This window comes from Oratosquilla oratoria, chromosome 8, assembly GCF_046742065.1.
Source record: "Oratosquilla oratoria isolate Oo_2021 chromosome 8, ASM4674206v1, whole genome shotgun sequence".
Classification (NCBI taxonomy): domain Eukaryota; kingdom Metazoa; phylum Arthropoda; class Malacostraca; order Stomatopoda; family Squillidae; genus Oratosquilla; species Oratosquilla oratoria.
In genome coordinates this window covers 65,240,345-65,253,098 of record NC_134784.1, presented here as the reverse complement: position 1 = coordinate 65,253,098, position 12,754 = coordinate 65,240,345, and the positions used below count along the sequence as shown (strand labels likewise).

Genomic DNA, 12,754 nt, shown 5'->3' with positions numbered 1-12,754 from the left:
TCCCCACACCCCCATGCATCTCCAAATCCCATCAGCATCATAGTTACCTTTCTCCCGAAAAGGGATCCGAGGGGCTGACGTGCGGTCCCCACAATGAGACAGAGATGGTTTCCCTTCCTCTCACTACTTGGCCGCCAACACGATCTAACGACACAGAACACACCCCAACCCACCCCATTACTATGGGCAATGTAAGTTCTGAGTCAGTTTTAATCAGTATTGTGAAAAAGTGACATTATATAACATTACAAATCATACAAGACTATATTATTGACTTGAAGGAGTAGCATCATATTGAAGAGGTTGATGTAGTTGAAGTACAATAACATAGATATAATAGAGATCTAAGATCAACGTTGTATGCCTGGATGTGTTCCCTGGGCACCCCCCACACCCCCATGCATCTCCAAATCCCATCAACATCATAGTTACCTTCCTCCCGAAAAGGGATCTGAGGGGCTGACGTCCGGTCCCCACAATGAGACAGAGATGGTTTTCCTTCCTCTCACTACTTGTCCGCCAACACGATCTAACGACACAGAACACACCCCAACCCACGCCACCAAGGACCTCGAGAACACGGACGCCCCCCTCGTCGACCTGAAAGAGGCTCCCGTTCATCTGACACACGAAGAGGTGAACAAGAACCACGCCATGAATCTGGAGGACCGCTTCTTATTTGGAGACAAGGATAAAGACAAAGACGATGGCAAGGACGATTGTAAAGGTGACAAAGGGAGTAGTAGCAGTAGTAGCAGCGGGAGCGACGACAGCTAGGACACATAAGCAATGTAGTAGATGAAGTTTTCGATGGACTAGTTTCTCTTTTTTCTTTTGTAATTGAAAAGTTGAGGTTTTCTGTCTGTGGTCAACTGTATAGGGTGGCTTCAGAGGCTTGGAGGCCTTTAATAAAAGATGCAGCATTGATTTCACGTGTTTACCTTTAAACCTATGAATGTGTGTGTGTGTGTGCGAGTATATCTATTTTATTGTACTGTACAGGAAAGGAACTATACTTGTGGGATCTTGTCTCTTATCCCAGAATTAACATATCTAATTCTAAATTCAAGTCTTCTTCAAACTTGGCCTATATTATGTTGCAGTTTATTCCAGGAGCCTTTATGGTAAATAATCACCGAGTGGTCTTAGATCGGAAAAGCATACACATGTTCAGGGTCGTATCTTATCGTTCAATACTGCTTGTGGGGAGCGCGTGTCTACCAAAATGTGTGTGAGGGGGGCTTACTCTCGCGTTGCGGTGGTGAGAGGTGCCCTGTGCCACGTGCGCCTCCTAGTTTATGAATAATGCCCAGCGCTACAGGAAACTGTTACCAGCTCTCTCCTTCTCATCGCCCCTTTTCTGGCTGTCTTCTGTACTCTTTTGTTTCCCTGAGGGGTCGTCGAATTTGACCCTGAACGCAGTCGTTCTGAATATTAATATTGAAATGGGTATTGGTACCTGGCACGCTCGATCTTTGTGCGGCACCCTGTGGTAGGTGTGGTGCAACATAGGGAAACCAGGCGGACCTGCGTGGGCCTCACGAAATTGGCGGGAACCAGGCTGACCACACACAACAGTCCTATTCCTTGCAGACAGAAGGCGGCAGGGGGGGAAAACTGGGGTGTCCGATCAGTCAATGAAGTTTGGCGAGGTGAAAGACCTTGCTCGCTTCACACAGCTGCAGGTCGACCGTCATGAAAAACAATAACAATAAGAAGAAAACAAGAAGAGGAGGAGGAGGAGTAAAGACGATACAAAATATCATATCAGCTACATAAAAAAAAAAAAAATCCATATTTTGACCGCTCCGTCGGTGTTGCGGACAGGAGTTCCTGTTGGTTTTCGATTCGTTGAACGTCCTGTGCTGGGTTCCAGCTCTTCCATCCCCCTGCGGAGGATGGCGTGAAAGACAAAGAAAGGACGGCAGTATACTATGTTTCGTACAACATACTATTTAAAATAACTATGTTCCAGGTCTTAGTTGACTTTGCCTTACATTTATAATTTGCTTATGAAAATTTATCCTTTTCCGAAATGGCAGCTCTGAGAAAAATATCTGGCCTTGTCCTAGGGACGTTCATATATATATATACATATATATATATAAATATATATATATATATATATACATATATATATATATATGAACGTCGAGTCCAGCGTATGCTTTCTCCCATAATATATATATATATATATATATATATACACACATAAATATATGTATATATATATCACAACAAAGATATGTCGTAGCACATTTGTAAAATAATACTGATGACCCACTTTCGGAGAAGAATAAGCGAAGATATAGAGATCTGTATATTTCGATCACTTACTGTGATCCTCTTCGGCAGATATGAGTTACAAAGTACAGAACAATGTGTATTTATAGTAAAGCAGTGAGGTAACCCCGTCCCCTTTTGTTACCTCACTGCTTTATACAAGAGCAAAGTGGCTATATACATAGATGAGTAAGATTTTGTGATAGCGAATTGGCTATTTACAAAGGATGAGAATTGTTCATGCCTCAGGACGACCTGAATATCAGACATCGAGTTAAACATCTATAGTAGACCGTATCGTTCAATAACTGAATCAAGTCTGACGTTTCTACGACTGTGAGGAGAGCTCGGTTCCACCCAAGGTTGCATCATGCTATTTAATTACATATTTTTCTATATAAAACGATATAGAAACGTGACACAATATATTTTACAATGAAAAGAAACAATATTATGAAATCTTATTTGAGAGCTGTCTTTCATTCATGTGAAATCATATGACCACTTAAAAATGAAAGATAAAATCTAGATATACAAGTAACACTCATAAATAAGGAAACAAGGTATTAAAGTCATACGATTATTGTGAACTATTATACATTATATATATTTCTAAATCTCTAAGACGAATTCAGACATCAGTTCTCAAACAAAAAATCAAGAAGGTTACAATACAAGATTGGACATATATGCCTTTAACTTACTTCTATGAAGACCCTACATCATTAGTATTTTTTGCAGTAAGAAATCACATATGTTTAAGATGCATATGTATAGGATCTAAGATAATAGTTATTAAACAAATAACGTAGATATCTAAAATATGTCTACTTTTAACACAAACATAGGTTTATCAATCCTATTGTAAATTATTCTGTCTTTGTCAATACCCATAACAGATATAAGTGCGTAATATTCCCATGGGACACAAAAACTTGGATTACGAAGCAAAGCGTTTTGTTCTTGGGAGTGTATCTGCCATCACACTATATTTGCCTTCGATGTAGCAAATGACCGATTTTGATGGCTGATGATACAAATTTGATCAAGTTAATCGTTGGTTTCGATTTGTAGTTTTCTGTAAGAAGCTGAGAGGGTTATGATCAGTAAAGACCTTTACAGGATGAGCCGGAGGGCGATAAGCTTAAGAATGTTTGAGGGAAGAAATAAGAGCAAGTGTTTATTTCTCGATTGTCGAGTAGGGTTCCTGGTGGGACAGTAACTTTTCGTTATAGTATGCTATCACATATATTGTTGAATGTGGTAGAATTCCACCAATTCCAGTTTCACTTGAAGATAAAATGGTTGAGGGAAATCAGGAGCTTGAAGTACTGGGGAATTTGTCAGAACTAACCTAAGTAGTTGCAATGTTTCGTCACACGCAGTGGTCCATTAGAATGGATGGTTCTTTAGTAATTTAGTGAGGGGTTCGAGTGAATTCGTAAAAGTTCTTTACGAACCTTCTGTGATAAGAGGCCACTCCAAGAAATCGCCTGACTTTCTTCTTGGTAGTGGGAATGGGAATCTTTTTCTAGGCCTGGGTTTAAGATCCAACGCTATCACCTTCGAGTCTCCAACCATATACCTAATCAAAGGAAGCTGGGCTTTACCGAAGTTATACTTAACGAGGTTGATGGTTAGGGTGGCATAGTTGGGTCTGAGAGGGAACGAAAGTAAACATTTAATATGATCAGACCAGTTTTGAATGAAAATAACAATGTCATCTAGATAGCTACGCACTCCTTCAAGACCTGCTGTTACGCTATTAATGAACGTTTGTTAGGTTGCGGGGGCGTTATGACTAAATTACTTTATTTTGGAACATCAGTAAATATTTGAGGATACACATATAAGAAACCGTGTTCAATTATCTCTCTTGATAGCGCAATTGGTTAAGTCATTGTCTATTTGTTACGTATCGACTTGGTTTGAGTCCTAACCCGACAGCGTATTAGTTAGCGATTATGCTTCCATCGAGCTCCTTTTTAGCATGGATCGTGTTTACAAAGGATTAAAATGAAAGAAGTTAATGAGGTTGATAAGGTGAAAAATCAATGTGTTGGCGATCATTCAGTGTATGTTGTAATACTATCCAACTTGTGTACATACTATCAATTGTGCTATCATAGCGGTGTTGGGTTGAGTATAAAATTCGTAAATATGTATGAAAGTCGAGCATAGATATATAAAAATTGTGTTCAAGTATCCCTCTTGATAGGTCAGTTGGTTAAGTCAGTGTATATTTGTTTCGTATGGGCTGGGTTCGAGTCCTAGCCCGACAGTATCAGTTACCGAGTACCCTTCCTTCCATCGAACTCTCAATCGTTTTTTGCAAGGAATCAAAATAGAGAAACTTAATGTGGTTGAATATATATACATTATATATATATATATATATATATATATATATATATATATATATATATACATACACACACACACACACACACATACACACACACACACACACACACACACACACACACACACACACACACACACACACACACACACACACACACACACACACACACACACACACACACACACACACACACACACACACACACACACACACACATATATATATATATATATATATATATATATTTATATGTATATATATATACAATATCAAGTGGTCGTTTGATGTCCCAATCAAAAACTCCCTGGCGGTTTCTTTCTAAGACTTTATTTCTTTGTATTGTATTGATTCATGTTAACGTACAGTTCTCATATTTCATTATTTTCAATGACACTGCTTTGTGGCTAACTTGGACAAGGCCATAGTTCCTCAGAGGCCCAGCACAATAGGTACAAGGACGTAGTAAAGGCAACTCTCAAACCTGCAACATTAGCACCGGGTACTGGGAGACCAAAGCTGGGTGGCGGAGGATCTGCCATGAGGGCGTGGAAGGCTTTGAGAAGAATCGCATTGAGGATAAGCAAAAGCGCCAGAGGGCAAGCCTCGTATCGCCACATCCACCTGCAGATGACTTCATCTGCCCAGACTGTCAGCGATGGTGTCGCTCTTGTATCGGACTTGTCAGCCACCGAAGACGTAATCATCCATTTCATCCATAGTGTCATCCTCATCATCATTAAGGCAGGAAGAAGATCCGTCGGAATCGACGCTCAGTCCATCATCATCATTCACTAAGAACATTACTGGTACCAGTACCGAACACTCTGGTACCCCAGTATTTACCACCATACAGTCCGAATTCGTTCGCTATTGTTCCCATACGTCTATGATTCAGGAAATCTTTGACCTATTTTATCGTGCTCCCGTTATATAACCCTAAATTTTCCACTTTCCATTAATGTTTTGCTGATTGTGGAAGATGGCGTAATAAAGTGGACATTATTATACTCCAGAGCAATTAAGAAGTGCAGTTGAAAGGCGTTACTGTAGACTTCAAAATTTTAACCATCCCAGAATCAATTAGGATAGAATATTCAAAATTGGAATCGGGGATTTATAAGACACATAAGAACAAGGTAGAAATATTAGTGGTTAGTACTTTGAATAAAAACAGTCATAAGAAAAGGCACACAAATAGGATGTTTTCAAGTCTATCCAAGACCCATTAAGATTTTAAACAAGAGTCATGTAGAGGTGAAATCACAATTTCACCAATCTGTTCAATTCAGGAAGAAATAAATTGGGAGAGAAATATAAGAATCAACTAGAGTCTACTTGTTAGAAAAAAATTAATGGCATTGCTAATGAAGCACAATAAAGCAATCACTTTGCCGATGGATGCATTGGGCAACAGAACTGTTTTAAAACATCAGATTGAAATTAAAACCAGTGACTCAACCTTTTTATATACATGCCTACAGATTACCGCATTCCAAACTAGCCGTTGAGATAAGTTGATCACTGAAATGTTATCGCAGGATGTCATAGAACACAAAGTGAATGGAACTTTCCATTGATTCTGGTGCCAAAATCAGATGGTACTATGCCTCCAGTCATTGACTATAGGGAATTAAATAAGCAGACATTACCTGATCGACTACCGTTACTGGTAATAGCAGACATAATTCGTAGTCTGGAAATCGAGAATCTGTATTTTAGCACTATAGATATCAAATCAGCGTTCTGGTAGATCGAGCTGCACAAAGATTCTCGAGATTATACAGCATTTTTTACGATAATGGGACACTACGCGTTCAAGCGAATGCCACTTGGGTTATGTAACAGTTTATTAACCTATATACGAGGTTAATGAATACAATACTTGATGGGTTGCTAGGAAACTCAGCCAGTGTATTTTTAGATGATATTTTAATAGTTTCCCATACAGCAAGTGAGCACTTTAAGAAATTATACTTGGTATTCTCAACACTAGTTAGAGTAGGGTTGAAAAGGCAATTTGAAAAATATAATTTCTTGCAAGAGAATGTCATTTATTTGGGACATAAGATAGATAAACATCGACTTAGGACAGTGAAGTCAAAGGTAGATGCATAACTATCGAGTACCGAACAATGTAGAGAAATCAAATGTTTCTTAGAATTGACAGGGTATTATAGGAATATTATTAAGGAATAGGCAGATATAGCTAATCCATTAAGTTCTTTGTCAAGGAAAGATTTAAACATCATTTGGGGATCTGAACAAGAACAAGCTTTTGACAAGTTTAAAGATAAACTTACTAGATCTCATTTTTCCTATTTATGATAAAGAGTTTATTCTTTGTACTGAAACAAGAATGAGACGGAAAATTGCAACCAATAGCTGTCACATCAAGAATGTGAAATAGTGCAAAGAGAAACTATTCCATTGCAGACAAAGAAACATTAGCAGTGATATATTCACTGGAGAGTTTTATAGATATGATACTGGGATATCCAATCAGATTGTAGACTGATCATACAGCTATTCAGAATTTATTCAAACATAAGAACCCTAGAGGAAGATTAGCCAGGTGGTTTACGACACTTCGGTGTTACGAAGTTAAGTTTGAGTACATTCCAGGTAGAAAGGACGTTGCAGCAGATGTATTTTCTGAAAATATTATGCAACGGACAACAGGGTTGATCAGTTTGATCTGCAGTATTAATGAACTAGAAAAATTAGTTAAGGAAATTATAATAAGGGAATAAAAAAGAGATCAGACTTGTGAAAAATTAACCCAGAATTTGATTAACCCACTAAGTATTCCTCCAAAACTACCATAGGTGTGTAAGATAGAAGACTTTCATTTGAGCAATGATATTTTGTATAGAAAAACAGTCGTAAGTGGGAAGGATATTTCTAGCGGCCCAGTGAAGCAGTTGGTAATATCATAAACTCATATACCAGAGGTGTTAGAATTAATTCATGATAGTGATTATAGTTTTCATCCGGGAAAACATAAAACTTGTAGACTAGCACAACTTAAATACTTTTGGGCATGCATGAAGAGAGATATTTATTTACAAATTGGTTGAAATGTGCTGAGGTAAAAGGAAAACACACAAGCCTGCTATCACATCCCATACCACAAAAACCTTGGGAAAGAGTTCACTTATATACACTAGAGTTACCTATGTCTGAAAATGGATATATATATATATATATATATATATATATATATATATATATATATATATACATATACATATATATGTATATATATAGATGCATGTATATACATATATACATATATATACATATATATATGTATGTATGTATTTGGTTATCTTTCAAGATTTTGTATTTTACAACCCATTTCAAATAAGAGAGGCTGAAAGAACTGCTTCAGTGATATATGAACAAATTAGATGTAATTTCACTACTCCTAAGATCTTAGTTCTAGGCAATGGTACTGAATTTAACAACAAAATCTTATAAGAACTATGTAGGTTATTTGAGATAAACAAAATCAATATTCAAGTCAACCACTCTCAGAGCAATGGAGTTGTAGAAAGTTTAGATAAGAAAATTATCACTTGTTTTTGAGGTATGATAAGCCCACATAGTATAACTTGGTATAATTAGATTACTTGTGTTAAATGTGCAATCAACAACTAGATCAATTCAGCTATAGGTGAAACTCTATGGAGAAGACAGAATTCTTCCATATGAAATCCTAATTGCAGACCCAAAGCCAGTGTATAACATAGATGATTACATCTGAAATATTATACATACGTTTCAACCTATACACCAAAGAGTTAGAAAACACATGGAAGAATGTGCATGAGAGATAAAAAAGCAAGAACATAAAATAGCACCAAATAGAATAACAAATAAGAGATTTGGTCATGGCCAAAATGCCTACAATCATTAGTAAACTTTCACCCAGATACTCCGGTCCGTATAGAATAATTTATTTTGCAGATCTTACACTTACAAACCAGGGAAGTGTCATTTAGACCTGTTTAATGTGTCTATTATATTACAATCAGCATGCTGTACCTGCGTGACCCCGGCGACAAATTGACTCAGGATGTCTCCTTTCACCATTTCCGTCCTCCACCCACGACCTCTCGTGCCTTCAGATGGTATTTCCTTCTTTTCGTTTTGAGCTATATCACTTTTCAATCATTTTCTTAACGAGACCACAAGTGTGTGCGTGTATGTGTGTGTGTGTGTGTGTGTGTGTGTTTGTATGCTAGTAATTGGATTTAATAATTTTTTCATTAATTCGTCCTTGCCTTTCAAGTCTCTCATTATACACAATTAGAGGTTGGTAAACTCAGTCATTTGTTGAAAAAAAGACTCAAAGTGTACGTTATCTATTAATGAAACTCACCAAAAATGATAAATCATCGTTTCTTACTCCGTCATTGGAGTTTATTTCACATTTTCCATAAGATAGTGATACCATATCCTCTGACGAATTCCAAATTTCAATTAAAGAAAATTTTTGAAAAAGATGTAATGGAGTATAGTTCAGTAAAGCTATACTCGTACATGGTAAAAATATTTCTATCACAATGAGAACACCGAAAGAAAAAGGAGAAAGAAAAAATATAAAAGACGAGCTGGCAACTTTCCTTTAGGAGAGGGCATTTGAAGGATGACCACACTATATAAAGTCCAGCTTATCTTTAGGGAGTCACTATCTCTAGCAGATTTCGAGCATTCGCACGTGAGTAACTGTAGTAAAAAGTACTGTTAAGGCTAATACAAGTTCGTACTCGTTAAGTCTTGCTCTTATGTCGTACGAGTAACTATATGTGTTCATGAGAATGCGTGTATATGCGCATGCATCCATCTCTCTCTCTCTCTCTCTCTCTCTCTCTCTCTCTCTCTCTCTCTCTCTCTCTATATATATATATATATATATATATATATATATATATACGAGATAAATTCGCTAGTAACAGCGACATCAATCTGATAATTTTCATGACAATCGCATGTAGCCTTGTAACATGGAATCGAACTGATGCCCGGGGATAGGAAAGATCACTAATCTGCGACCCCAGTTCCTGTTTTGCACAAGGCCCAAGCCCACTAGTGGCGAGGGGTAAAAATCGGAACAAATCCCCTTCGCGCTTTTCGCCATTGTAACCATGAGGTGTAGTGGGTAAAGGCTCTGTAAAGGTAATTTTGCGGGTGGCGGCCGAAAGCAGTGGGCTCGAATCCTACAAGCGACTCTCATAAAAATGATCAGATTGATGTTGCTGATACAATGGCAAATTTCTCTCATAGTTACAATGGCGAAAAGCGTGAAAGGGATTTATTCCGATCTTTACCCCTTGCCACTACTGAGCTTGGTCCTTGTGCAAAACAGGAACTGGGGTCGCAGATTAGTGATATTTCCTATCCTCGGGAATCAGTTCGATTCCATATTACAAGGCTTTCACAGTCTCTGTGGTGTAGTGGGTTAAGGGTCTGTGAAGGTAATCTTACGGGTTACGGCCGAAAGCAGTGGGTTCGAATCCTACCTGCGACTGCTATAAAAATTATCATACATATATCTATCTATCTATCTATCTATCTATCTATCTATCTATCTATATATATATATATATATACATATATATACACACAACATTGAATGGGTCCTAGTGAAGTGGTCTATATTTATCAACCACAATTCTAAGCCATCAACTTCAAGGATCTCGAAGAGGAATACATGCATAAATTGATACGTGGTACAGCTAAGGACTCCAAACTTCGCTAGCACTTAACCAGTGACATTGACTTTGCAGATTGGGCTATGATTATATATATATATATATATATATATATATATATATATATATATATACATATACATATATACATACATACATATAGGTATATATATGTATGTATATGAATATATATATATATATATATATATATATATATATGTGTATGTGTGTGTGTGTGTGTGTGTGTGTGTTTGTGTGTGTGTGTACATATATATTTGCATATATATATATATATATATATATTAGAAAATACTTGAAGTTGAATACATAGCAATGCTTCAATTGATTTTGTTTTGCAGCTGAGTTCGACATAGCCAACGTTTCATCTGCATAAAGGATGGCAAGCTTTTCTTGGGTAGTCCTTGCTCTCATGGTTACTATAGCCACTGTAAGTACCAGGTCATGTTTTGAATCACTATTGTGAAAAAGTTTGCTAAGTATACGTTCTATACTGTGGACTGTATTGATGACTACTTTCCCTATCAATATGATATCATCAACTCTTTCATTACTATAGGCTCTGTAAGTGCTGAGTTAGTTTTAATCAGTATTGTGAAAAAGTGACATTATATAACATTACAAATCATACAAGACTATATTATTGACTTGAAGGAGTAGCATCATATTGAAGAGGTTGATGTAGCTGAAGTACAATAACATAGATATAAGATCAACGTTGTATGCCTGGATGTGTTCTCTGGGCACCTCCCCACACCCCCATGCATCTCCAAATCCCATCAGCATCATAGTCACCTTCATCCCGAAAAGGGATCCGAGGGGCTGACGTTCGGTCTCCACACTGAGCCAGAGATGGTTTTCCTTCCTCTCACTACTTGTCCGCCAACACTATCTCACGACACAGAACACATCTTAACCCACCCCACCCGCTCACACGACACACCCATCTAGTTTCCAGCGTCCAGTGTTGCCCAGACGTGGCAACACACGACTGACAACTGAAGAAAGACTAAATTCTATTCGATTTCAGTGTCATGCCCGGAAACTCAAGACCAAGGACCTCGAGAACATGGACGCCCCCCTCGTCGACCTGAAAGAGGCTCCCGTTCATCTGACACACGAAGAGGTGAACAAGAACCACGCCATGAATCTGGAGGACCGCTTCTTATTTGGAGACAAGGATGACGACAAAGACGATGGCAAGGATGACGGCAAAGGCGATGGCAAGGACGATTGTAAAGGTGACAAAGGGAGTAGTAGCAGTAGTAGCAGCGGGAGCGACGACAGCTAGGACACATAAGCAATGTAGTAGATGAAGTTTTCGATGGACTAGTTTCTCTTTTTTCTTTTGTAATTGAAAAGTTGAGGTTTTCTGTCTGTGGTCAACTGTATAGGGTGGCTTCAGAGGCTTGGAGGCCTTTAATAAAAGATGCAGCATTGATTTCACGTGTTTACCTTTAAACCTATGAATGTGTGTGTGTGTGTGTGTGTGCGAGTATATCTATTTTATTGTACTGTACAGGAAAGGAACTATACTTGTGGGATCTTGTCTCTTATCCCAGAATTAACATATCTAATTCTAAATTCAAGTCTTCTTCAAACTTGGCCTATATTATGTTGCAGTTTATTCCAGGAGCCTTTATGGTAAATGATCACCGAGTGGTCTTAGATCGGAAAAGCATACACATGTTCAGGGTCGTATCTTATCGCTCAATACTGCTTGTGGGGAGCGCGTGTCTACCAAAATGTGTGTGAGCGGGGACTTACTCTCGCGTTGCGGTGGTGAGAGGTGCCCTGTGCCACGTGCGCCTCCTAGTTTTTGAATAATGCCCAGCGCTAGAGGGAACTGTTACTAGCTTTCTCCTTCTCATCACCCCTTTTCTGGCTGTCTTCTGTACTCTTTTGTTTCCCTGAGGGGTCGTCGAATTTGACCCTGAACGCAGTCGTTCTGAATATTAATATTAAAATGGGTATTGATACCTGGCACGTTCGATCTTTGTGCGCCCTGTGGTAAGTGTGGTGCAACATAGGGAAACCAGGCGGACCTGCGTGGGCCTCACGAAATTGGCGAGAACCAGGCTGACGACACACGGCAGTCCCATTCCTTGCAAATGAAAAAAGATTGCGTTCCGCAGACAGAAGACAAGGAAAAACTGGGGCGTCCGATGAGTGAAGTCTGGCGAGGTGAAAGACCTTGCTCGCTTCACACAGCTGCAGGTCGACCGTCATGAAAAAGAATAAGAATAAGAAGAAGAAAAAGAAGAAGAGGAGGACGAGTAAAGATGATACGAAATTTTATATCAATGAGAAAAAAAAAAAAAAATCATATTTTGACTGCTCCGTCGACGCTGCGGGCAGGAGTCCCTGTTGG

General features: G+C 38.4%; 2 protein-coding genes across 3 annotated transcripts in view; both read left to right on the top strand.

The window, feature by feature from the left end:
- LOC143027495 (uncharacterized) overlaps window positions 1-927 on the top strand; it is a 3,047-nt gene extending 2,120 nt beyond the window's left edge. For both annotated transcript variants that reach the window (XM_076188785.1, XM_076188784.1), the window contains exons 3-4: window positions 63-191; window positions 448-927. In XM_076188785.1, the coding sequence (XP_076044900.1) occupies window positions 63-191; window positions 448-777 (459 nt within the window). In that variant the 3' untranslated portion in view covers window positions 778-927. The remainder of the gene's footprint in view (window positions 1-62; window positions 192-447) is intronic.
- An 8,423-nt stretch (window positions 928-9,350) lies between these two features.
- LOC143027494 (uncharacterized) lies at window positions 9,351-11,824 on the top strand. The gene is made up of 3 exons (XM_076188783.1): window positions 9,351-9,371; window positions 10,725-10,813; window positions 11,414-11,824. The coding sequence occupies exons 2-3, from the start codon at window positions 10,763-10,765 to the stop codon at window positions 11,672-11,674; spliced, it is 312 nt and encodes a 103-aa protein (XP_076044898.1). The 5' UTR covers window positions 9,351-9,371; window positions 10,725-10,762; the 3' UTR covers window positions 11,675-11,824.
- The last annotated feature ends 930 nt before the right edge of the window (window positions 11,825-12,754 follow it).

Excerpts from the sequence above, each read along its gene's own strand:
- LOC143027494 (XM_076188783.1), top strand. The coding sequence starts at position 10,763 with ATGGCAAGCTTTTCTTGGGTAGTCCTTGCTCTCATGGTTACTATAGCC. Across the intron at positions 10,814-11,413 it reads TCATGGTTACTATAGCCACT|TGTCATGCCCGGAAACTCAA; the intron begins GTAAGTACCAGG and ends ATTCGATTTCAG.